Source organism: Euprymna scolopes, chromosome 1, assembly GCF_053919585.1.
Source record: "Euprymna scolopes isolate OS-2025 chromosome 1, ASM5391958v1, whole genome shotgun sequence".
NCBI classification, from domain to species: Eukaryota; Metazoa; Mollusca; class Cephalopoda; order Sepiida; family Sepiolidae; genus Euprymna; species Euprymna scolopes.
In genome coordinates this window covers 9,258,087-9,282,980 of record NC_136482.1, presented here as the reverse complement: position 1 = coordinate 9,282,980, position 24,894 = coordinate 9,258,087, and the positions used below count along the sequence as shown (strand labels likewise).

The following is a 24,894-nucleotide window of genomic DNA, read 5'->3' as shown; positions in this document are numbered from 1 at the left end:
TCCATTCATAAACAGAAAATTCAGAAAAGGTATTTGCAATTTTATGGTTGGAAAGAATACTCAGTGCTTATTAATCTATACTACTATAAATTTCTTTTTTTTTTTGTATTCACATTACATATATGTCTGGCTTGTGATTGTCTAGACTGTATAAAATGGACAGCTATTTTGTTTAAAAAGAATACGAACACTGTTTATAACACAGAATTGTTGATTTACACTTTTAAAGTAACAGAGCTAATTATCATCATCGGCAGTGGAAGGTTAGGTGAGGGTGAGTCACAGAACTTTGTGTCAACCTGTATTCGCTCGTGTCTCTCCTCGGCTTTCTTTCTCTCTGCTCTTTTTATTTGTATAACTTCGACCTGTTGACCTTTTTCTCGCCAGCTTGTTTATTGCACTTTTGCTGGTTTTGGTCTGACCCATGACTGATTGACGTCATGGATATAGGTTGTTCTAAATCCTGGGATTTCCCATTGTGTTCTTTTTGTTTGCCTGCATAACACTGGGATTGACTTATTGTTCTTTTGATCATCCGGGATTTCCACTGTTTTTTGTTTGCCTGGATACAGCTTCATAACACTGTTATAGGTCACCTTTCCTGGGATCGACTTATTGTTCACCCGAACCACTCCTTAACATTCATATTAAAAACCCTGTTTTCTATTTATTTAAATAGAAAATACAACTTTGTTATATATGAGTTGTTGAATTGCCTTAACTAGCAAGAAATCTAGCTAATTTGCATATTCTTTTTAACATTCATTTTAATTCCCTATTAGTTTTTTGGTTTTCTTATGGATTAATCATCTTTAGTCAACTATTACATGTAATTATATTCATGCAGATATTCTACATGATTTATACTTGTGTAATATTTGCATTAAAAAGTTATACTAAATACAAACCTCTTTATATATATTTATGTATGTGCATAGATATTTGTACAAAAGATTTTGCCTACCAAACTCTTGTTAATTTTGGATCTAATATATAGGGCATTTGGACCCATGCAAAACTTTATATTTGTTTTTTAGTCACGGAAAATTGGTGCAAAAGTGTGAAAATTAAAGAAATGGAATTTGCCAGGTGAAGGTTGAATGATGGTATTACGAATATGCATGTAATAGCTATTGGTTCAGGTTTTAATTTTTAGCCTTGCAGCAAACATGTCTTCATAGCTCAAGCATTAATGTCAAAGGAAAAAGTAAATTGCAAGCTAAACGTTTTGGTTTCAATTCTCGGTGGTGGTGCACAAGTCATTGTTTTTTTAAACTTTTAAAATGCTTAATATATATTAGGTGTAATATAATAATAAATTCGAAATCTTCATTAATCAAAATATCATATTTAAGCATATTTTATGACCAAGCAATGCTGGGCGAACTGCTAGTATTAATATGTGAAATATGGCTGTTCAAAAGAAAATAGCAGGAAAATTATTTGATAGACTTATATATAAGACAATAATGTAGGCTTAAAATTATGGAAAATTATTAAGTAGAATTTTGGCAAAGAATAAAAACCAGTTTTTTCTTATATGCCTGAATCTATGTTAGAGTGACAACATTCTGCATCATTAATTTAAAAAGCGTTACATAAAAAGGAAAAAAGGAAGTCAGTCTGTCATTTCTTATGAATTGTCAAATTGAAATTTGCATAAAATGAACACCAACAAATAAAATATTGATCTTTTTTAATGAGGGATCAAGGAAAACTAAAAGCAATGGCTTCTTTCAGGTTCAGAGACTTGTGTTTGTGGTACTAACATGAAATTGATTAATAAAGCTAAAAATGATGGATTTGTTTGTTAATATCTAAAGTTTCTTTGTAGAACGTCAGTGCCCATTAGATGCAGAAGTTTGTTTTTTTTAAACGCCAGAACAAAAGTAAAAAACAGATTAATTTACTTTTGGCCATGTGAGAAAAAGAACAAGAAACGCAATAAAATGATTGCAGAAATTTTCATTAAGTACTTGTACATGAAGCATTATTCGCCAACACTGTGACGGGAAAGTTGTTGGGTTGATGTGAACGACTATTTTTATAAAGAAAACTATACTGTAGATATCATGTGACAACTGTGGCTATTGGCTATGAGAACGCCACCAAATCTGTTTTTTTTTTGTGACAGTGCCCCAAGAGATGCCACCACGTTGATCATAATAAAAACATGTGCCATGATAAATGTGAAAAGGATGTGACACAAGGCCAAGAAACAAAATAAAGCAGAATGTAGAACACACATGTAAATGATAGATTTCTACTTGACCGAATTCGCAAACAATCTCTTTCAAAGTATTTTCAAATTACCAAATTATACCCTGCTTAAAACATTCACCATGTTTTTTTTATGTCAAGTTAAAGTTTATTTATTTATTTTTTTACAAGGTAGTCACCATTTATCAAGGCCCGGAAGCCACTCGGGGATAAGGGTTATTGTGTGTACAGTATGTTAGTGTTGGAGATTTGATAAAGTGTCTCACTTAAGGAGGCGGTTCATCAGGAATTTGTTTACATTGGACTCGAAAACATCCAGATTGTAGTCAGGTGGGAAGCAGGCAACCAGAACAGAGTTCCACAGGTGTGCACTTCTAAGAAAGAAGCTTTGTTCATGGAATCTACGTTTTGATTTTGGCACAGATAAGGAGTGGGGAAAATTTTTGACAGTAGTTTCAGCAAGGCGGGTGTTTATCGTGAAGGATTGGCGAGGGGGGGGGCCAGAGATTGGAGTTCAGACAAGCACCTGCCATGGTAGTAACGATAAAACAAAGATAGGCTCGCTACATCTCTCTTGTGGGAGAGAGGTTGCAGGGAAGAGAAAAGGGCATCACCCACTAGGCCATGAAGCCTATTTTGTACTCTGTCCAGGCAGGATAGGCTGTTTTTAGCAGCTCCTGCCCAGATGTGGCAGCAGTACTCCATCTTTGGATGTACTTGGCTTTTATACAGATAGAGAATTGCATCAGGGGTGAGATATCTTCTGGAGCGGTAGAAGGATCCTACTATTTTTCCAGTGACCTTGGCAACTGACTTGATGTACGTATTCCATTTCAGGTCAGGAGTAAAGGTCAAGCCCAGAAGCTTATTAGAACATGGAGCTTCCCCTAGACGAAAACCACCCATTTCAATTGATGCCAGATGGGGATCAGAGCGTTGATGATGTAAAGATAGGAGCTTGGTTTTGGATGCATTAAAAGTAACCAGCCACCTCCTCCGCCCACTGTACCATGCGCTCAAGATCAGAGCAGAGAGAATCTGAGAGAACTTTGTCATTTATGGCTTTTGATGTGTTGCCATAGATGGTCGTGTCATCAGCATAGATGTCAACGAATGATTTAAGTATATATTTTGGGAGATCATTGATGTATATCAGGAAGAGAGTTGGGCCTAGGATGGACCCCTGAGTGACTTCAGCATTAATATTGAGGGCCTCTGATTTCTGCCCATCAACCACTACTCTTATGAGCCTATCAGAGAGAAATGATTTCATGATTGAGAAAACATTTCCAGTTATACTGTAGCTGGAAATCTTGTGAAGTAGGCCCTTATGCCATACCTTATTGAAGGCCTTTGATATGTTAAGAGCAATTGCCCTAGAGAGGAAGCCTTTGTCAAGAGATTCACTAATCCTATGAGATATCACATCTGCTGTAGATCTGGCAGAACGGAAACCATATTGCATGTCACTAAGGTTATTACTGCTGAGGTGGTTGACTACTACTCTATTTAATATGGATTCCAGCAGCTTACTCATGACACACAGGAGACTTATTGGTCAGTACTGAGAGGGAGAGGACTTATCACCTGAGTTCTTAAATACAGGGCATATTACAGGTTTACTAGATTTCAATTAAATATTTATTTGATATTTCATTTATTTTAAATTTTTTTTTGTTTTTCTTTGCTAGAAAAAAAATGATTTATCTCCCCTTCCATGCCACTCTTAGACTCAAAATGGTAGAAAGATGGGGTTGGTCCAACATAGAATTGCATGGAATGCCTACTAGACACTACCCTCGAGTGTTTAAGGTCTCTCTGTACAAGAGTTTGCTGGAACAACCTGGCATGAGGATACTTTTCCCTTGAAGTAAACCTTGACTAAATATTCAAAACTACATAGTATTTGCTGTCTAAATAAGATCTCACTACAGCAAACTTACATTAGCTATTACGAGGAATGGTGCACCTTCTCTAAGTGATGTTACCTCAAGTAATTACACAAAGCTGGATACTCCACCAGCCTAGATCAATTCTTGTCCTGGAATCAAGTAAGACCAAGAGACCCAAACGAAAGATATACTACAACATATAAAAATGGTTAATTGGGGAGAGAAAAATTTTGTTCTCAATTTCTGTATTAACTCAGTGTTTTAGAGATAAAGAACTTTAATGGAACATTTGGATATCTATGTATCTCTGGGTGTGTCAGAAATTTCATAAAAAATATTGAATAATTCCACCCCGTCTTTCCAAGCTTATAACTCCTCGAAAAATGTAATTCAAGCCATAATTTTTTTTCAATTAAAGGAGCAAGGACCAAGTTTCATTAAAAAAAAACAAAAAAAAAAAAACAAACGTGTTTTTTTTTTAAAAAAGGTTTTAAACTTCAGACTTTGCAGGTAAATTTCTAAAAAAACACTACTTTTTTTTTGTTTTAAATTTGAATATATTATTTATTGCTCTTTTATCTTCAATTTGTGATATATAACACTTTGGGGAGTAAATTAATTATTTACTTTTTAATAGACATTTGAAAATGGGAGGCGTGAATTAATTCGACCCCCTGTCTTTCCAAGCTTATAACTACTCGAAAAATGTAATTCAAGCACTAATTTTTTTTTCAATTAAAAGGAGCAAGGACCAAGGTTTCATTTAAAAAAAAAAACGTGGTTTTTAAAAAAGAGGTTTTAAACTTAAGACTTTACAGGTAAATTTCTAAAAACACTACTTTTTTTTGTTTTAAATTTGAATATATTATTTATTGATCTTTTATCTTCAATTTGTGATATATAAAACTTTGGTGAGTAAATTAATTATTTACTTTTTAATAGACACTTGAAAATGGGGGGGGGGAGGCGTGAATTAAAAAAAAACGTTTGTCTAAAATATTATATTCGGTTTATTGGAAAGAGCATAAAATTTCACATTGACCCTGAAAATATCGTAAAAATAGAATCAATAGAAAAATTTTGATAGATTTTTAAAGTTTAGAAATTGAAAAATACTGAGCTCGTAAAATTCAATTAAATTCATTACTGTTTATTAAAAAATTTAAAAAATATATCTCTATCACTTTTAAAACAATTTTAATAATTTATTTTGAAAGTATAATCCATAAAGAAAATAAACCCACTTTTAAAAGAGAAATTACGTTTTTTATATTTTATTTGCAGTTTCGTGTTAGGGGGTGTCAAAAATTCCTACAAAAATTCTGATACATCTAATGTATTTCATATAGAGTTCAAGTGTTAGCCCCAGGTAGTGGGCCCCTTGATTTCTGAGAACTTTGAAGTAAAATAAAAAAAAAAGGAAAAACAATAATTCTTACTTTTTCAAAATTTATTAAAATTCTACTCAATATTTCTATTTATTTTTTTTGGTATACATAGATATTTTTAACTGATAAGTATGCATAAATTTACCTGTTATTTTGCACTGCCATATTTCACATGTAAGCACTAAATACTTCATGTTTAACTTTTGGATTAAGGATAGAAGACTTAAGACAATCTAAACACTCCAGAAGTGATGAATACAAAGTAAAATAAGGCAGACCAACAGCTGGTAGATTATCAGTTATTTTTTATTGTATTAGGAGGCAAAGTGGTATTCAGAGTCTCAGCTCCATTTCACCATTCTCGACTGCCATGACTTGGGAACTTTACAAATAGTTTTATTGAATGCAAACAATGGATGAGAAATTAAAGTTTAGTTGAAAGGTTTATTTTAATGGCTTAATAATATGCTAAGAAATTTAAAGCTGATACATATATGTTATTTAAAAAATGTGATTGTATGTTTGGAATATGGTAATTCAATGACTAATCTGATATCACCAAGGTAAAATTTCTTTAATTCTACAATGAATTAAAAAAAGCAAATGTTTTTTTTTTCTTTCTTTCTGATTCGTTTTGTTCCCTTTCTCACGCTTTAAAGTAAGTTTTCATATGAACATGTGAACTCAAAGTTTTTTTCAACCAATGTTTCAAGCCACAAAAGCTAACACATCTGTGTGAAAATAACAAGGCAGGGCAAATTAGAAACTCCTATAAAACCTGGTGAAGAAAATTAGTTTTCTCCAGATTTCACTAGACAGCCACATTTAAACAGGGAACTTGCCACACTTCCATTGTTAATATTTACTGAATTCTACTTCATAATTTGTTATTAGTCAATTTATAAGTTTTGCATCATTGCTTTTCTTTAAATTTTATTGACAAAACTATTGATAATATATTTCAAAATGCAAAAGTATTATATTTGTTTAAATGCATTTTAAATATGTAAATTAACTTTTTAAAATTCACCGATGTGTGTTAGATAACACTATGGTTCAAGTTAAATTCATGATTATTGATATGTCTATATGTCTATATATCTATCCAGTGATATTGTTAAAACAGTTTAGTTTGCAAATTATTTATTGTTTAGCTGAAGATGTTTACATAAATTAGCTAAGTTAAATAAACAAAATAACCTTAAGCAGTTGCGTATGTGACAGAGGTCACACGTTAGGAGACGTGTGCTTTTGATGATAACGTAACGGAACTGACAGGTCAAGAGGTGAGAAGATTAGATTGAGGAGTTTGGTCACAAAAGTGAACAGACATATTCAAGTTCAGGAGATGGGGCTAGAATGAACAAGCAATGTAGACATATATAAGCAGACTCTTGTGAAGACCACTTAGACAGCTGAAATAAATTTATATTTTAAAAATATAAAGTGTTGCATGTTTATCACAGAGCCCACCAGTGAAGACAGAAGAATTCTGAATAAAGAAAAAGGTATGAATCATATATTCTTCTTATAAAATATACCTTTATGTAAATATGAAGTGCAATATATCCTCATGGCTACACGTTTATATCATCCTCTCATATGTAATGTACATTTAATTTATACGTTTATCATATGTCGTTTTTTGACATGAAGTTGAATGTTAAAAAACATTTCTGCATCAACATAATTTATATATATATATGTATATATATATATATATATATATAAATTGTTTAGTTCATTGAAATCGATTAATTTTTCGCTGATGATTAACAATTAAAAAATAAAATCTAAAACAAAAATTTATACAGAAATCCGATGAATTTGGTTGTTTTATGGCATATCAACCATTTTTAGGTTATTTCATGATGAATTCAGTCATTTTGTTAAGTTTTTATGCTTCAAGTGTAGGTTAACTGACAAACTTTGTTAATTAATTATGAAGTAAATAAAGAAAACATATACCCTCTTTTAATTTAAGAAAATATAATTTGTTAGCCCATGTTTTCTTTTAAAATTGATCAGCCAATTTCTTCCAAACGATCATGGAATCAGTTGGATCTCCAATAAAATATAACAGTGACGTTTTCACCAAGAACAATTGTGGCTAACGCACAGTCTCTCTTTAACATATACACTGTGTGCTGGAATATCGAGGCCCTTTTGGAGAGCAGATTCCTTTCCATCAACAATTACTCATACACCATCTTTAATTAAAGCCATTTTCATTTGAATTTCCCATGTGGAAGAGTTCATTTCACCAAGTAGAAGCACAAAACCACTAAGTTTTGCATCAATAATTATTATTTGCTATAAACAACTTTTTTTCTTTTTTTATCACAACCAAAAATTCTAGATGGTCAAAAACAATGTTCAAACTGTTTAAATTCTTTTCTTTCTTTATATCATCAATATGTCGTTTCTGGGTGCATGACCTTTGTTAGTTAATTATGAAGTAAATAAAGAAAACATACTTTTCTTTATTTACTTCATAATTGGAAGTTATATCAACAACAAGTTGACAAAAAAATCAAAAATCAGGGTGGACAGTCAACTGCCTCCGAGTTTTCAAAGAGGATGTCAAAGGAAAGTTGGTCAAATCCTGGATCCAGGTGCCCTGGAAATGATGTCAAAGGAAAGTTGGTCAAATCCTGGATCCAGGTGCCCTGGAAATGATGTCAAAAGAAGTCAAAATGGGAAACGTAGAATACCCAATTTTACATTCCCCATTTTGACTTCTTCAGCCTCATTCCTGAAACACCTGGATCTGACCAACTTTTCTTTGACATCATCTTCAAAAGCCCAGAGACTGTTGATTCCTGCTAGTTATAAATGCATTACAACTGTGAAATTACATAAATCCATTTTTGTTTTTTTTATTTTTCTGTCGATCACAAGGATAAACTCATGAGAATAAAGCAAACGTTTACTTACATTCGTCATCTTGAATGACTAAACCGCACAAAAGTTCTGTAATTTTATTTTTCGACCAAGTCGTAGCATTTTTCTCTACCCTGTAAACAAAAATAGGCAAATAGTAGATAATATGAGGAGGCAAAATTATAAACGAAGAAAAAGAGAATTTCCAAAAGTTTTTATAGTTTATTTCATCTTGCATTTATCATGAGAATAACGAATCTCAGCTGGTGCTACGAAAAGACAACAAATTGAGAATTTTATCATTTTAACACCATTTTGAAATGATTCGAATTAACTCGATTATCAATCATGATGATATTGCATCTGTCTTAATAAGCTCTTCTTTTTCTTTGTATTAGTCCTTAACTATGGAGGACACAATAATGGATTTTTATCTCCACTTGGCCCAATCACAGGCTTGGTCGGGGTAAAGGCTAGTTTTATTCATGTACACCAATTTTTCTCAGTCGCTTTCTCATTACTTCATATTTAAAAAAGTGTTTGTGATGGTGTGGCACATATTTAAATCATTTGAGCCATCATTCCCTCATCTTGCCCACAATTGGTACAATGCCATTATAACGCTTTTGAATGTTACAGATATGGTAAATTAGTGTAACTCTAAGAGATCCTGCTAAGCATCTTAGTTTCCATGACAACGTGATTTGTTAAGAAAAAGTAGCACAATAGATGCCATCCATGTCGCAAGTTTCGATAAGAACAAGGGAGACAATTCAGTATATAACTAATTGGAAGCATCTGTGGTGGGCATTCCCGAGGCCACATACCTGTGGATGAGGAGTCGGCTGATGGTCTACTTGTGTTGCATGACAGTAGCTATGCATGTTAATCTCTGAACATATATACCATTCACTGGACAAAGCGGGGGAGGACAGAGCGGTAGCTCTAGATATATCTAAGGCTTTTGACAGGGTATGGCATGAGAGTCTCCTCAGGAAAATTAGATCATACGGTATCACTGGTAGAATACTTAACATAATTAAATCCTTCTTAGATAAGAGAAAAATCCAGGTTGTCCTCAATGGTTGTACATCGAAACAATATGATATAAATGCGAGAGTTCCCCAGGGGTCTATCTTTGGACCTCTACTGTTCCTGATATTCATAAATGACCTCCCTGACAAAATTGCCTCTGAGATGGGTATATATGCTGATGACACCACACTCTATAACAGGTACGACAGGAAAACAAATGAACACATATCTAAAGAAATGGCAGAAGCACTAGAGGACAAAAATGGATGGTCACGTTCAATGCCACCAAGACTAATAAACTAGTTTCATTCAATAATTACAAGAAACCTTCTCTACCACCTATAGCAATGGCCAACGACTCTTTATCTGAGAGTACATCTTTCAAACTCCTTGGCCTAACGTTCACAGGAAATATGAGTTGGAACAATTACATTGAAGGCATCGCCAGAGCTGCTGCAAGGAAGGTGGGCTCTCTCTACCATGCTAGAAAACTACTAACACCTGAAAGTATCTTGTACCTCTATAAGGCCACCATTCGGCCATGTATGGAGTATTGCTGTCATATTTGGGCTGGTGCATCTGCTACTAGTCTCTCACTCTTAGATAGGGTTCAAAAGAGTCGCCAACGTAATAGGTCCCGCACTATCAGCTAGGCTTCAGCCTCTGTCTCATCAATGAAATATTGCATCCCTCTGCCTGTTTTACAAGTATTTTATTGATAGGTGCTCCTACAAACTACAAGCCCTTGTACCCCCTTGACGTAAATATCTCCGACAAGCAGGTAAATCCCACCCCTACACAGTAGAGATCCCTAAATGCCAGAAAGCCTTCTACTCTAATAGTTTTTTCCCAGAACTGCTAGACTGCTACACTTTGGAATTTCCTTCCGGGTTTCTGCTTCTCTGACTATACTGACATGCAGAAGTTCAAGTATAATGTAAACAGACACCTTGCTGCTCAACTCCCTACATAGTATCTCTGCAAATTATGTCTCAGATAGTAGCCCCTCTACATCTAAGTGGCACTGTGCCTTGTTTGGGATGAAAATGCAATTAAGAAAAAAAAAAAAAAAAGTTTTCTTGAAGTTAAAGGTTCTATACTTGCTATAAGGATACAATAATTACTTTAACACCTTTTTTTTTTTTTTTTCTTACAAGGTGGTGGTCGTTTTTTTCTTACAAGGTGGAAGGCCCAGAAGCCACTCGGGGATAAGGGTTATTTTGTGTACAGTACGTTAGTGTTGAGATTTGATAAAGGGTCTTACTTAAGGGGGCGGTTCATCAGGAATTTGTTTATGTTGGACTTGAAGACATCCAGGTTGTAGTCAGGTGGGAAACAGGAAAACAGAACAGAGTTCCACAGGCGTGCAGTTCTGAGAAAGAAGCTTTGTTCATGGAATCAACGTTTGGATTTAGGCACAGATAAAGAGTGGGGAAAATTATCGACAGTAGTTTCAGTCAGACCGGTGTTTTTCGTGAAAGATTGGCGAAGGGGGACTAGAGATTGGAGCTCAGACGAGCACTTGCCATGGAAATAACGATAAAACAAAGACAGGCTCGCAACATCTCTTCTGTGGGAGAGATGCTGCAAGGAAGAGAAAAGGGCATCCCCCACTAAGCCACAAAGTCTATTTTGTACTCTGTCAAGGGAGGATAGGCTGTTTTTAGCATGATTATGGCTGACAGAATTCTGTTAATGTAAAATAATTCCCCATTACAGGTCACTCTAGCGTTTTAGGGCAGTTAACTGTTGTTTTTTTTCTATGGGAGATAAATCCTGTATGCTTTTTGTTTTTTTTAAGACAATTATGTGTGGTTTTAAGAGGGTTTCTATGCAATGAGAATATGGGGAAGGTTGCCATTCGGACTTTGAATTAATTGTAGGGCTAAGGAAAATTATGTGTGAACATACTGAAAACTTGACAGAGACAAAAATAACTAAAACAATATTGGGGGGGGGGGTTAGTTTCACAAAAATTTAATTCATCATTTCCAGGCCATTTTCAAGAATATTGATATAGCTTTTTAGTGTTTGTATTACTATACACATAGATTCGAAAAAGTTGTCAAAAAAACAAATAACAAATAAATGTTATCAAAAGCAAGTTAAGTTACTACATTTATGTTCATATTTTCATGTTTTTCTTAATTCGTTCTTGAATAAAAATGAAAGAACGTGTGTTGTTTATACTGTGCTAATACTACAGCTGCTGTTGCTACTAATATTAACTTCATTTATCCAAATTTGAGAATTAGAAACGTTTTTGGGGGGGGGAGTAGGTGCTTTTAAATTCTTATCAATTATTGCAGTCCTACTCAGCATACAATAATACTTTTAATTGATAAAGATAGTAAAAAGATTGATTTACTTACTAGTGGATGTCCGAAGAAATTTTTTTTCAAAATGTTCAATACTTGTCATATTAAAGTTTTATTTTTAATAAAAAAAAAAAAAATAAATGGTCAAAAACATTTCGGACACTTGACAGTATTAAGATTAATACCTCTTCTGATTTTTTCCCAAATTTTATGACAAAATTCTTCATACAATCATGGTACGGGCCTTTAGAAAACAGGGAGGGTCATTACAAAACCTTACCGAAAACGCCATTTTATGGCGTTCACATTTTTATCACTTTATTTGCTTAAAACTCTTAAAATATATAATGTACATTCATATTATTAATTCATTTGAAAGTATATTCATTTCCGAACAAAACAGTTGTAATTTGAAGACTTGAAGTGCTTTTGTTTTAAAAATTATGGCTATTTAGTAGAACTACCTTGAAATCTGATTATCCAAAGCGTTTTTTTCTGTCCATGTGTATTACTAGTTAATGAGTGTACGGTAGTCAATGGGACAATATTGTACTGATCGTTAATAGTGGAAATTTGGTAAATTGGATTACTTTAGGGGAACGACTCCTCAAGAACTTGTTTACGTTGGACTTAAAGATGACCCGATTATAGTCAGCTGGAAAGCAGGCATGCAGTTTTAAGAAAGAAGCTTTATTCATGGAATCCACGTCTAGGTTTAGGCACAGATAAAGAGTGAGGGAAATTATTGATAATGGTTTAAGCTAGACAAGTGTTTTTCCTGAAAGTTTGGCAAGGAAGGGAACCATAGATTAGAGCTCAGACATGAAAATAGCGATAGAATAGAGACAGGCTCACGTTTCTTCTGTGGGAAAAGAGGTTGCAAGGAAGAGAAGAGAGCACCCTCTACTTGAGAGAGTGTCTATTTATGACATTTGTGTGCTATTTTATATGCCGCCTAGCTATTTTATGGGATGTTCTGTATTTTCCATGTTAAAGCCTTGTTATAGTAGCGATAGCTAGAAATATAAAGCTCTCTTAGTACCTATTGTTGCTATGCTGCATGTTGGAAGTGATTTTCATCTTTTATTCAGACAAAATGTTTTTTATTGAAGAGAAACAATGATGATCCATTATGCCTCATTACTGTGATGTTCCTGTCCCGGGTGCCACCAAATGACCTGATGATCACCATATCTAGATGCACATTGGTCTGAGTTATTTTTTTTTAGAATTTCAGCATGGCAGCAAAACATCATCTAATCAAATTAATCTTTTCATTTTGGATGCGTGTACACATAGGTTGGGGCCCATATGCAAAAGATTGATGAAATTAAAAATCAGTCTCGATCAATCTTCGAGACTGCCGAAAATAGGGCAAACGAAAATAATACAGAGAACTATTTCCTATAAAAGTATTCTTGAAAGAAAGAAAACCAACCAGCTTTTCTTGTTTCAATAAAACATAAAACGAATCATCTTGTCATAAGAGATTAAAACGCTGACTTGAAATTGGAAATTGTCATACCTGAAAGATATGAACGGAATGTAAGTACACATTTGTCGCAGTATGCACGTCTCCTCATGAAGGCAAAATTCAACATAAGATTATCCATTGAGGACAGTGGATTCAACTTATTCAAGCATCATGAATTTGATATATCCAAGGAAGGCACAAGGCCATATTTTTCAAGTGTTGTGAATTTAATTTACTCAAAGAAGGCACAAGATCATATTCGAACATTGTGCATAATTTTAGCAATTTTCATATCATTGTCTAGAAACATTTTTTTGCACAATGTGATAAAAATTCAGAAAACTCAAAAATAAACTCATACATGTGTTGTACATTTTATTTTAAAAAAACACAAAGAAAAACTTGCTTTTCATAAGTATTAATATAAAATAGGAAGATAGGTAGTTTAGGTTGTAAAGATAGCCTCTAACCCTTGCCTTAGGAGAGCTTGTAAAATTACACCGTTTTGACGTCACCTAAATAACAATTGATTCATTAGTTTTATTTTCTTTTTCGCTTAATGATAAATATATTATTTTATAACTAAATCATGTTAATAAACATTAAATTCATCTATATATCAATACGATAGCATGTGTTATTTTGTGTCACACGTTTTTTTCTCCCAAGTGACTGTCGTTTAATGGTTATGACCTTCCATTTCTTGTAATAAATAATTTTACCAAAAATTCTTCAAAAGATTTGGTTTTAGTTTCAATTCAAGCTGATGCACCCAAGTCACATGGATATATTTTTTAAATCACAACTTTATAATATATATAGAAAATTGACGATAATAATATATATGAAATCTGCATAAATTAAAACATCATATTTACGACCGGGCGTCCCTGCTAGCTTAGATAAATACTTTTGCAGTCTTAACAAAAGAGCTACAATAATATCAGGGCGTCTCCATTTACACTGAACATTTACAGAATGCCAACATCAATATATTATATATGAAAGAGTCCGCTGTGGAATTTCCACAGGTCCCGCTAGTAAATTTTATAAATTTTCTCTAAATTACTGAATATTTCTTTTTATTTTTGACATGGAGGTCACCACTTATCAAGGCCCGGAGGCCAGTCAGGGATAAGGGTTATTGTAGTAATACACACAGACGTAAAAATTGCTTTGGATAATCACAGATTTCAAGGTAGTTCTACTAAAATAACCATATTTTTCAAACCAAAGCACTTCGAGTCTTCAAATTGCTACTGTTTTGTTTGGAAATGAATATACTTTCAAATGAATTAGTAAATATGAATGTACATTATATATTTTAAGAGTTTTAAGCAAATAAAGTGATAAAAAATGTGAACGTCATAAAATAGCGTTTTCGGTAAGGTTTTGTAATGACCCTCCCTGATTTCTAAAGGTCCGTACCATGATTGTATGAAGAATTTCCTCATGAAATTTCGAAAACAATCAGAAGAAGTGTTAATCTTAATACTGTCAAGTGTCCGAAATATTTGTGACCATTTCTTTTTTTGTCATGTTAAAAATAAGACTTTAATATGACGAGTATCGAACATTTTGAAAAAAAATTTCATCGGACTCCCACTAGTAAATAAATCATTCTTTTTACTATCTTTATCCATTAAAAGTATTATTCTATGTTGAGTAGGACCACGGTAATTGATAATAATTTAAAAGAACCTATCCGAAAAAAAATGTTTCTATTTCTCGAGTTTGGTCAAATGAAGTTAGTATTAGCAGGAGCAGCAGCTGTAGTATTAGTCATAGCACAGTATAAACAACATGCGTTCTTTAATTTTTATTCACAAACAAATTAAGAAAAACATGAAAATATAAATATAAATGTTCTGATATGTTTAATTAGAGCTATTTTGTTATTAGAATAACATTAGTTTAGAACTATTCGGTTTTCAGAATGTATAATAACAATCCCAACCAATTCGGCATTAAACTATATATAATTTCTCTATATTATAATTTAAACTATATTATAATTTCCCACATTTCTGGTCAAATTTAAAAACATGATTAAAAAAAGAAAATAAACTTTTGTAGATATATAGCTTGCATGCAATTTTATTCATTGCATTAGTTTTGAACAGCGAATTAAAACAATGTTTTACTGCGAACAGCCACAAATGTTTTTTCAAAATCAAAAGATGTATGAAAATCTCGTTTGTATTACTATACACATAGATTTGAAAAAGTTGTCAAAAAACAAATATATATATAATAAATGTTATCAAAGACAAAATAAGTTACTTTTCTAACTAACTGGATATGTTTTTAGTGTTTATATTTAATGTAACATGTTTATTCAGCTCGAAAAACAGTGTTTACCGATGTAATCGAAAATTTAAAATGGCGTCCGACTCTCTCTTTGAGGTGATAAGTTTGGGAAAATGAGTTATAAATAAAAAACTAGACAAAATACTGTTAGAAACTCGCTCAATATATGTTACCGTGACATAGGCGGATATATATTCGGCAGGGTTTTAACAGTATTTTGACTAGTTTTTTATTTTTAACTCATTTTCCCAAACTTACCATGTGAAAGAGATAGTCGGACGCCATTTTTAACTTTCCAATACATCGGTAAGCACTGTATGTTTTTCGAGCTGAATAAAAATGTTACATTAAATAAAAACACTAAAAACATATCCAGTTAGGTAGAAAAGTATCTTGCCTTTGATAACATTTATTTATAATGTATTTGCTTTTTGATAACTTTTTCAAATCTGTGTGTACAGTAATACAAACCCCGTTATTTTTTTTCTACTTATTAAGCGAAAGGTATTTTTACCACCTGCTCCAGTGTAGTATAAATGGCCTATGGAATAAACACCTTCAACCTCGAAAAGAGAAATCAACAAATTTATGGAATTTTCTTCGAAATTTCGTAACGCAGTTTCTTATTAAATTAAAACTAAATATAACATTTGCTGACTTATTTACCTGTCGAACACGAACACACACCTTTCTGTAAGATATTTATTTGAAATTAAATTTTTGTGAAACTAACCGCCCCTCCCCCTCTAATGTTGTTTTTGTTTCTGTCAAGTCTTCAGTATGTTCACACATAATTTTCCTTAGCCCTACAATTAATTCAAAGTCCAAATGGCAACCCTCCCCATATTATCATTGCATAGAAACCCTCTTAAAACCACACATAATCGTCTTTAAAAAAATAAAACAAAAGCATACAGGATTTATCTCCCATAAAAAAAAAACAGTTAACTGCCCTAAAATGCTAGAATGACTTGTAATGGGGAATTATTTTACATTAAATTCTAAAATAATTTGGTTATCTTTCATTAAAGTTTTTCATGGCATTTCATACATAATTGCCTAAAAAGGTAGAATCACATTTTGGAGGGGTGGTCAGGAGGGGTTGGGTGGGGTTAAACAGAAGGTGTTAATCTACAATACCAAAGAAATATTGCAATATATTCATTTTTAAATGGTCCTATGTTTAGATTCAAGTTTTTTGTACATAAAGCATGTTACAATTCAACTTTGAGTTCTCCAACTTCTTTTCTGTTTATGGATACGTGGGATTTTTAAGGAATTGCAGCATATTTATGCACATTTACTGCAGATTATTTGGAAACCATGGAATTTTGGATATTTTCAGTTGCATATTCTGATTCCCTGTACAAAAATACACTTATATGGTAAATTTCATTGCTTAGTCTTGTGTTTTAACAAAGATATGACATTTTTACTGAAAAAGTAGTGTAAAAAATGTGACGAAACGCATATGATCTTAAAGAGGAGAAAATATCCAAACGTGTGAGGCACAAAAATAGTCATAACTTCCTTAATTTTAATCAGATTTTTAAATTTTAAAAAGATTCTTTCTTAGCTCATCAAGCTCTTTCTATGTATACCAATATTGAAATATTTTACCAATTTCAATTTTTTCATGGGTATTGCTAGTTATTGCGTGTACAGTAATCAATGAGATCGTATTGTAATAATCATTAGTGTTGGAAATTTGATAGAGTGTCTTACTTAACAGGGTGGTTTGTCAGGAATTTGTTTATGTTGGACTTGAAGACATCCAAGTTGTAGTCAGGTGGGAAACAGGCATACGAAACAGAGTTCCACAGTCGTGCACTTCTGAGAAAGAAGCTCTGCTCATGGAATCTATGTTTGGATTTAGGCACAGATAAAGAGTGGGGAAAATTATCGACAGTAGTTTCAGTCAGACCGGTGTTTTTCGTGAAAGATTGGCGAGGGGGGACTAGAGATTGGAGCTCAGACGAGCACTTGCCATGGAAATAACGATAAAACAAAGACAGGCTCGCAACATCTCTTCTGTGGGAGAGATGTTGCAGGGAAGAGAAAAGGGCATCCCCACTAAGCTTCAAAGTTTATTTTGTACTCTGTCAAGGCAGGATAGGCTGTTTTTAGCAGCTCCTGCCCAGATGTAGCAGCAGTACGCCATCCTTGGGCGTACTTGGCTTTTATACAAATAAAGAATTGCATCAGTAGTGAGATATCTTCTGGAGCGGTAGAAGGATTCCACCATTTTCCCAGAGTTCTTGGCAACAGATTTGATGTACGTGTTCTATCTCAGATCAGGAGTGAAGGTCAAACCCAGAAGATTGTCAAAACATGGGGCTACTCCTAGACGAGAGCCATCCATTTCAATTGATGCCAGATGGGGATCAGAGCGTTGATGATATAAAGATAGAAGCTTGGTTTTGGATGCATTAAAAGTAACCAGCCACCTCTTCCTCCATGCGCTCAAGATCAGAGGAGAGAGAATCAGACAGAGCTTTGTCATTTACGGCCTTTGATGTGTTGCCATAGATGGTTGTGTCATCAGCACAGATGTCAACGAATGATTTAAGTATGTGTTTTGGGAGATCATTGATGTAGATCAGGAAGAGAGTTGGGCCCAGATTGGACCCTTGAGGGACTCCAGCATTAATACTGTGGGCCTCTGATTTCTGCCCATCAACCACTACTCTTATGAACCTATCGGAGAGAAATGATTTAATGATTGAGAAAACATTTCCAGTTATACCGTAACTGCAAATCTTGTAAAGTAGGCCCTTATGCCATACTCTATCGAAGGCCTTCGATATGTCAAGAACAATTGCCCTGGAAAGGAAGCCTTTGTCAAGAGATTCACTAATCCTATGAGATATAACCGTTAGCACATCTGCTGTAGATCTTGCAGAGCAAAAACCATATTGCATGTCACTAAGAAGGTTGTTTCTGCTGAGGTGGTTGACTACTTCTTTATTTAATATGGATTCCAACAACTTACTCATGATCAACCGAATTTCACAATTAAAAACACAAAAGGTAAAACAGTAAACATCTGAAATTCAGGTTTTCATTCTCAGAATTTCAAGGTCTATTGTTTTCTATTTGTTTTATTTTACATTCTACTTCACCCCTCCCATACAGGAAGTATATATCCAGGTTGAGCTTCTTATTTTAATGGTAATAGTGACCAAAAATGAAAAAGGGGGTTTTTGTAAGTAAAAAAGTGTGTGTGTATATATATATATATATATATATGACATAATCCCGTTGACACACCGGTTTTCGTCAGATCACCGAAGTTAAGCAACGTTGAGCCTGGTTAGCACCAGATGGGTGACCATTTGGGAATTCTAGGCGCTGTATGTGCTCTCCGCTTATCTGTGTTTGTTTCCAGTTATCCTGTACATACACTTCACTTGCCACTGGTATTTAACAATGTTGACTCAGGAGAGGCGTGGTTGGAGATTGCGCATTTACTGCTACAAAAATTTCATGCGCAAGCATCCCCCCTTCGTGGGTATGCATAGTCTGTCAAAGACTGAAGGAGCCTCATAGATATACATAGATGTTATTTATTTGTTTTGAACGAATTCAATTATTTATATGAAAGTGCATTTTTACCTAAATGCGAGTTGGGAATAATTTTCCCTTTGACCAATTTGGTACCCGCAAATGGGGAGCGGCATATATATTGTTTTTAAAATATAATTATCCACTGACACGCGTTTCACTGCCTACAATTCATTAGAGTGGCTGCATCTATCGAGATTCGAAATCAGGACCCCATGGTAAGAAGTGTAAACCTCTACCATTAGGCTATCTTACGTGACTGTTGAATATATTGCGATTTACGTAGACGTTATTTCTTTTGCAATACTTTTTTAATGAATTCAATTATTTATACGAAAGTGCATTTTTACCTAAATGTGAGTTGGGAATAATTTTCCCTTTCGAATTTCGCTAGACTCAGCCATTCTGACGAGTCGTAGACAAAACGTGTCAGTGGATAATTATATATATATATATATGTGTGTGTGTGTGTGTGTATGTATATATATATATATATGCACACACACACATGATAGCTATGTACAGACCAATTTCGTCAAATTAATGAAATTCGCTACCACATCAGTCAAATTCAGTTTCAATGACATGTGTAAACATGTGGCCATAGGGTCAACCATTGGACCGGCTTTGGCAAACATTTTTGTAGGTTTCCATGAACCGTCAAGTTATTATGCGGTTCTCAAAAACAGATCTTTACTTTGATTACGTTGATGATACTTTTTGTTTCTTCAACAATGAAACAAAAGCAGACGCTTTGTTTGCAGCCCTCAATAATATTCATCTGGCTCTCATGTTTACAGTTGACAAATAAGTTAAATCTAGTCTTTCATTTTTGGATGTGCTTGTTTTTAAGACTCCAAGATTTTTCACTTCTGTTTATCGTAAGCCTATATGCTCCATCATGCCAACTGAAAACGCCTCCACATTTTCTAAAAAAAAAAAAAATGATGTTTTAGAGGTTTACGGGTATGCTAAAAACGAATATCACAAAATTAGCGCAGACAAATAGTTTGAGATATAAATACCTGTTGGTTGGTTGTTTTTGTTTTACGGCATATCAACCCCTTTCGGGTTATTTAATGCCGAATCTAAAGATTTTGAAGAAAAATTTTTTAATAGAATATATTTGTTGTTTTCAAGTCGGTTTCTATTTAACCCATACTTGGGACCCTAACAGGTACTACCACTCCGGGTCAGAGTGGACCTGGGAGCAATGGTAATTAAAGGGTGGCTCCACACTCCCCAAAGCCCGCAAGCTGGGGCCTCACCACTGGATATAGTTTAAGGTAATATCTAGGAACATAAATACCTGCATTATGTAATACAATTTCTAGTAGTTTGAATTGGCCGCCATCTTTGTTTTAATAAAATGGTTCAGTGAGCATGCGCAGACGAACTGTGATGTTAATTCTACGAAATGCAAACGTTTATTCAACGTCATTTCTAGCTAATTCCACCAAAAAATTACTTTCAACAATTCAAAGTCAAGAAAATTTGGTTAATATGCACTGGTTGTCCAACCTGTTTATTCCAGAAGCCATTCTTAACATGGGGAGGTTGAAAATAAAATACCTTTCGAATTAAACACACACACCCCGAACCTCCCCATGTTAAGAACGGCTTTCGGAATTGCGCTAAAAAAAAAAAAAAAAAAAAGCAGTGTTTGCTGTCTGTTCAAATATGGTCGCCAGTGTTTTACATTTCGAAATGCAGGTATTTATATCTCGAAAACTATTTGTCTGCACTTATCTTCCCTGCGATATTCCTTTTCAGGATATCCGAAAATCGGTAAATATTCAGATACGTTACAACAGAACACCGACCACTCTAACTTGGTTTTTTAGGGGTAATCGAGGTCGCTGACAACGAATCTGATACTCAAGTGGGGGCAAATTTACCGTTTGCATGGTATTAACCCCTGAACCCACAAACTACTTTCCCCCATTTTACAGCTTCCGTTTATGCTGCGCGCATGGCAGCATAAACGACGGCTTGCTTCACCCAGCAAACTGCCTTTTCACATGGCGTATCAATCAAAAAATTACAGACTGACATTTTTTAATGACTTACAATTAAAGAAAAGTACAACAAATTGAGGGCCCTTTTTTTTTTTCATAGTTTTTAATGCAGTTTACAAAAACACCAAACATTTTTATGTTTTTCGTTTTTTTTTTTTGCAAGAGGGGGATTCAATTATAGAACATGTGGCTTGATAGGTGCTTCTGCAGTGTAGTTAACCGTTTTTCCGTAAGTAACGCACCGACATTTACCAATTAGAACACCATTTAACATTTTTCGAAGATTTTACTCTTTACATTGGAGCTTCGAAAAATGTTAATGTCGGTGCGTTACTTTTTGAAAATTCTATGTTCCAGGCAAAAAAAAACAAAACAATTAAATTACCCCCCCCCTCTCCCAAACTTGGAGTGCTTTCCTTTTCTTGTTTTATTTCTTTTTCAGCTAATTTAAAATTTTCCACCCAAAAAGTGCTATAATGTACTTTTGAAAATTAGAAAATTCTATGTTCTGGAAAAAAAAAAAATAAATAAATAAATAAAATTAAATTATACCCCCCCTCCACAACTTGTGCTTTTCTCGCTTTATTTCTTTTTCATCTAATTTTAAAATTTCCGCGGAAGATTGGTACGCCATGTGAGAAGGCAGTTTGCTAGGTGAAAGCAAGCCATCGTTTATGCTGCCGCGTACGCGCGTCGCCGCGTAGCGTCAACGGAAGCTGTAAAATGGCGGAAAGTAGTTCGTAGGTTCAGGGCCTCGATTACCCCTAAAATACAAATTCGAGTGGTCGGTGTTCTGTTGTAACGTATCTGAATATTTACCCGAAAATCTATGAAAGTCGTCGATTTATCGAAAAATGTTGAGGCGTTTTCAGTTGGCGGAACGCAAAACGGAGCACATTGACCAAAACTTGTTTTCTCGGGGGTTTCGGGTGTGCTGAAAACGAATATAGCATTTAAATTTTCCGCAAGTAGTAGTTTCCCGGATATTAAGCAATGTAATTGCTTATATTATAAGTAGTGGCCATTGTTGTACGCGCAAGCGCGCATAAGGGGCTAGGTTCTGCTTCGACATCGGTGACATTGACATAGTACCACGTAACCCACCTTTTCCCGAACTCAGAACGAGGCTAGATTTTCGGACCCCCATCTGTGTACCTTAATCTAGTAAAATTTTGGGAGCAAAAAGATTTAAGTAGGAGGTTTCTACTAGAACATGGCGTATTGCCAAAACAGTCATATGTCCGAAGTGCCAAACATCGCGTTCTTTTACAGACCAACGACTAAAAAAAAAAAAAAAAAGATTAAGATTCAAACAGAACTAAATTTAAATTTCCATTCCATTTTGAAAACAACCTCAAAACAGAGCGCTTTCGAAAAGTTTTACCCAATATTTTACCGAACTAAACCTAAAACTTAAATTTGGATTAGTTTATGCCATAAACTTTATGGTAAAAAAAAATAAACAAATACAGTTTGGTTCAAAACCTGCAGAAGTACCAGAAGGTTTTCAAGTGCGAGGGCACTTGTGTTGTTCTTTTTAAGTTTCACGATTCTTTTCTTTAAATATCTGCAATAAAACCAAATATAGATCTAAAGAAATGCCGCCCATGTAAATGATATCAAGTTCTCACGGAAGTTATATAATACCAAATTATCAAAATGTTCATTCATTTTTAAAAGGACTTTCCGGCAAATTTGAAGATATAAACGAGCCCACATTTGAAGCTCGAAGGTCAAAAAAACATTTTTTTTTCGATATATAATTCAACTGTTTTTGAACAATTTCAAATTTATTATTAAATCTTAAATTATAAAATACCTGATTTTTTTTAAAACTACAAATCGAATAAAAATGCCGGCTTTTTTTTTTCCTTAAAAAAAAAAAAAAAAAAAAAAAGACAGACGCTTAAAAGTGTGCATCAAATTTGCAGATATTTATTTTTGAATAATTTTATAAATTAAGTAATGTTAAGAATGGAAATTCGGAAGAATTTTCGTTTGAATTTTAATAATTGAATTAAAAAAAAAAAAAGGGGTGCTTATATTTTTTCGGAACAGCGCTATTTTAAAAGTTTTTTTTTTTCAGGTTAAATTCAAGTTTCACGATATGTTTTTATTAAATTGTTAGGTGAAAGCACAGAATAGTTACAAAACGCCCTCCCCACGTTAAGAATGGCTTTCGAAATAACGTGATCAGCACGGTACAAAATATGCATGTTGCATAAGTACCGCAAAAAGCGAACATGCTATATTTTTTAAATTTTCTTTTCTAAATGAAAAGTGCACATTTTTTTTCTTTCCACCAATTTATTTATAAAAGGCATTGCATTTTATTTGTTTTGAATTTTTATAAGGATTTAACCGTGGCTACCGACGGTCACGATTTAACACGGGTATTTTGGACTATTTTAATTGATCCTAAAAAAAAAAAAAAAAAATAGGGAGTTTGGAGAGAGGGGGAAGCTGCTTTCTCTTAAATTAAATATCTCCTTTCAGAAAGGAGGGTCGTAGCATGGAAGATGGATGGAATACATACCAATGCCAATTATTGACGTTAGTACCATCAGGTCGAACCTCGACAATCCATCGCGGATCACGTTGGTCCCATTTAGCCATTTTCTCCGTGCGATATACGACAAGAAAAGAAAATCGTCGGTTCTAGAAAATACACCGGAACCGGAAGTGACGTTTTAACGCGCCGGAAATTAGCTTCTTCCACAGTGACGTCACGGTTGTCATAACAACAATAACAACAGCAATGCCAGGAGAGTCCTGATCCTTCGAGAAAACTCCTGACATTTGGAATTTTCCAGAAAAATAAGAGCTCATTAAAAAGTTTTAAATGATGATTCATTTAAATGGCAATCAGAAGTCTGTATGATAAACACCAGAAAATAAATCGTTTACAAATTAAACCGAATAAACAAAATTAAGGTGAGAAAACAAAAAAGTTTTTTTTCTTCTTCAAAAACAAAAGGTAAATTATTAAAGTGAAATTTCTAACTCCAAAACTTTTGAACTGAACTTGTCAGCTTTAATAAGACTGAATCAGCATTATTTTGATTAATTCAGGGTATTTTTTAGGACCTGCTGCCTCAGCATAGTATATACACCCCCAACCTCCCCATGTTAAGAACGGCTTTCGGAATAAATACCCAAAACCTCGAAAGCCGTTCTTTACATGGGGAGTTTGAGGGTGTTTATATTACTCTGGGGTAGATCGTAAAAATAAATAAATAAATAAATTAGTTCTAGCTTTATTCAGCGTAAAAGTGTTATGATTACTTAAACAAAATGCAATAAAAAAAAATTGTTATTCCCAAGTTGCGTGTGTTTTTGTTTTTTGTTTATTTTTACTTTCGGTTTCTGCTGCCCGTTCCGCTTCATGGTGAATGCACTGGAAATGCCCCTTCTGATTAATGATTATCACTTTTAAAATAATCAAACGAACTTGCCTCTTCTTCAGAATAACAGAGCGTGTTAAAACTGGTAAACATTAATCAGAAAGGACTTTTCCATGGCATTTGTCATGAAGCAAGCAGATTTAATCATTTATTGGCTGACGTACGTACACGACACGAGTTAGGCCCTTCTAGCGAAATACGCATCTGCTCTGATGTTGTACACAGTTCGTTCGAGGAAGCGTTCATTATTCCGAAAAAGAAAAAAGTTTGGCGTGTGTTGTTTTATTATTATTATTATTATTATTATTTTGACTTGATCATTTTGTTATGTTTTGGGGAGGGGCGGGTGGATGGATATTTTCTTCTTTTTTTTTGCCGTTTATTTGTT

General features: G+C 33.9%; 1 protein-coding gene across 1 annotated transcript in view; it reads right to left on the bottom strand.

Moving 5' to 3' along the window:
• Nucleotides 1-23,813, bottom strand: part of LOC145277905 (activator of 90 kDa heat shock protein ATPase homolog 1-like) — a 66,058-nt gene extending 42,245 nt beyond the window's left edge. The window contains exons 1-2 of the mRNA XM_080129973.1: nucleotides 23,639-23,813; nucleotides 8,438-8,517 (exon numbers count right to left, since the gene is read on the bottom strand). Coding sequence (XP_079986099.1) covers nucleotides 8,438-8,517; nucleotides 23,639-23,718 — 160 coding nt within the window. The 5' untranslated portion in view covers nucleotides 23,719-23,813. The remainder of the gene's footprint in view (nucleotides 1-8,437; nucleotides 8,518-23,638) is intronic.
• Between the last annotated feature and the right edge of the window lie 1,081 nt (nucleotides 23,814-24,894).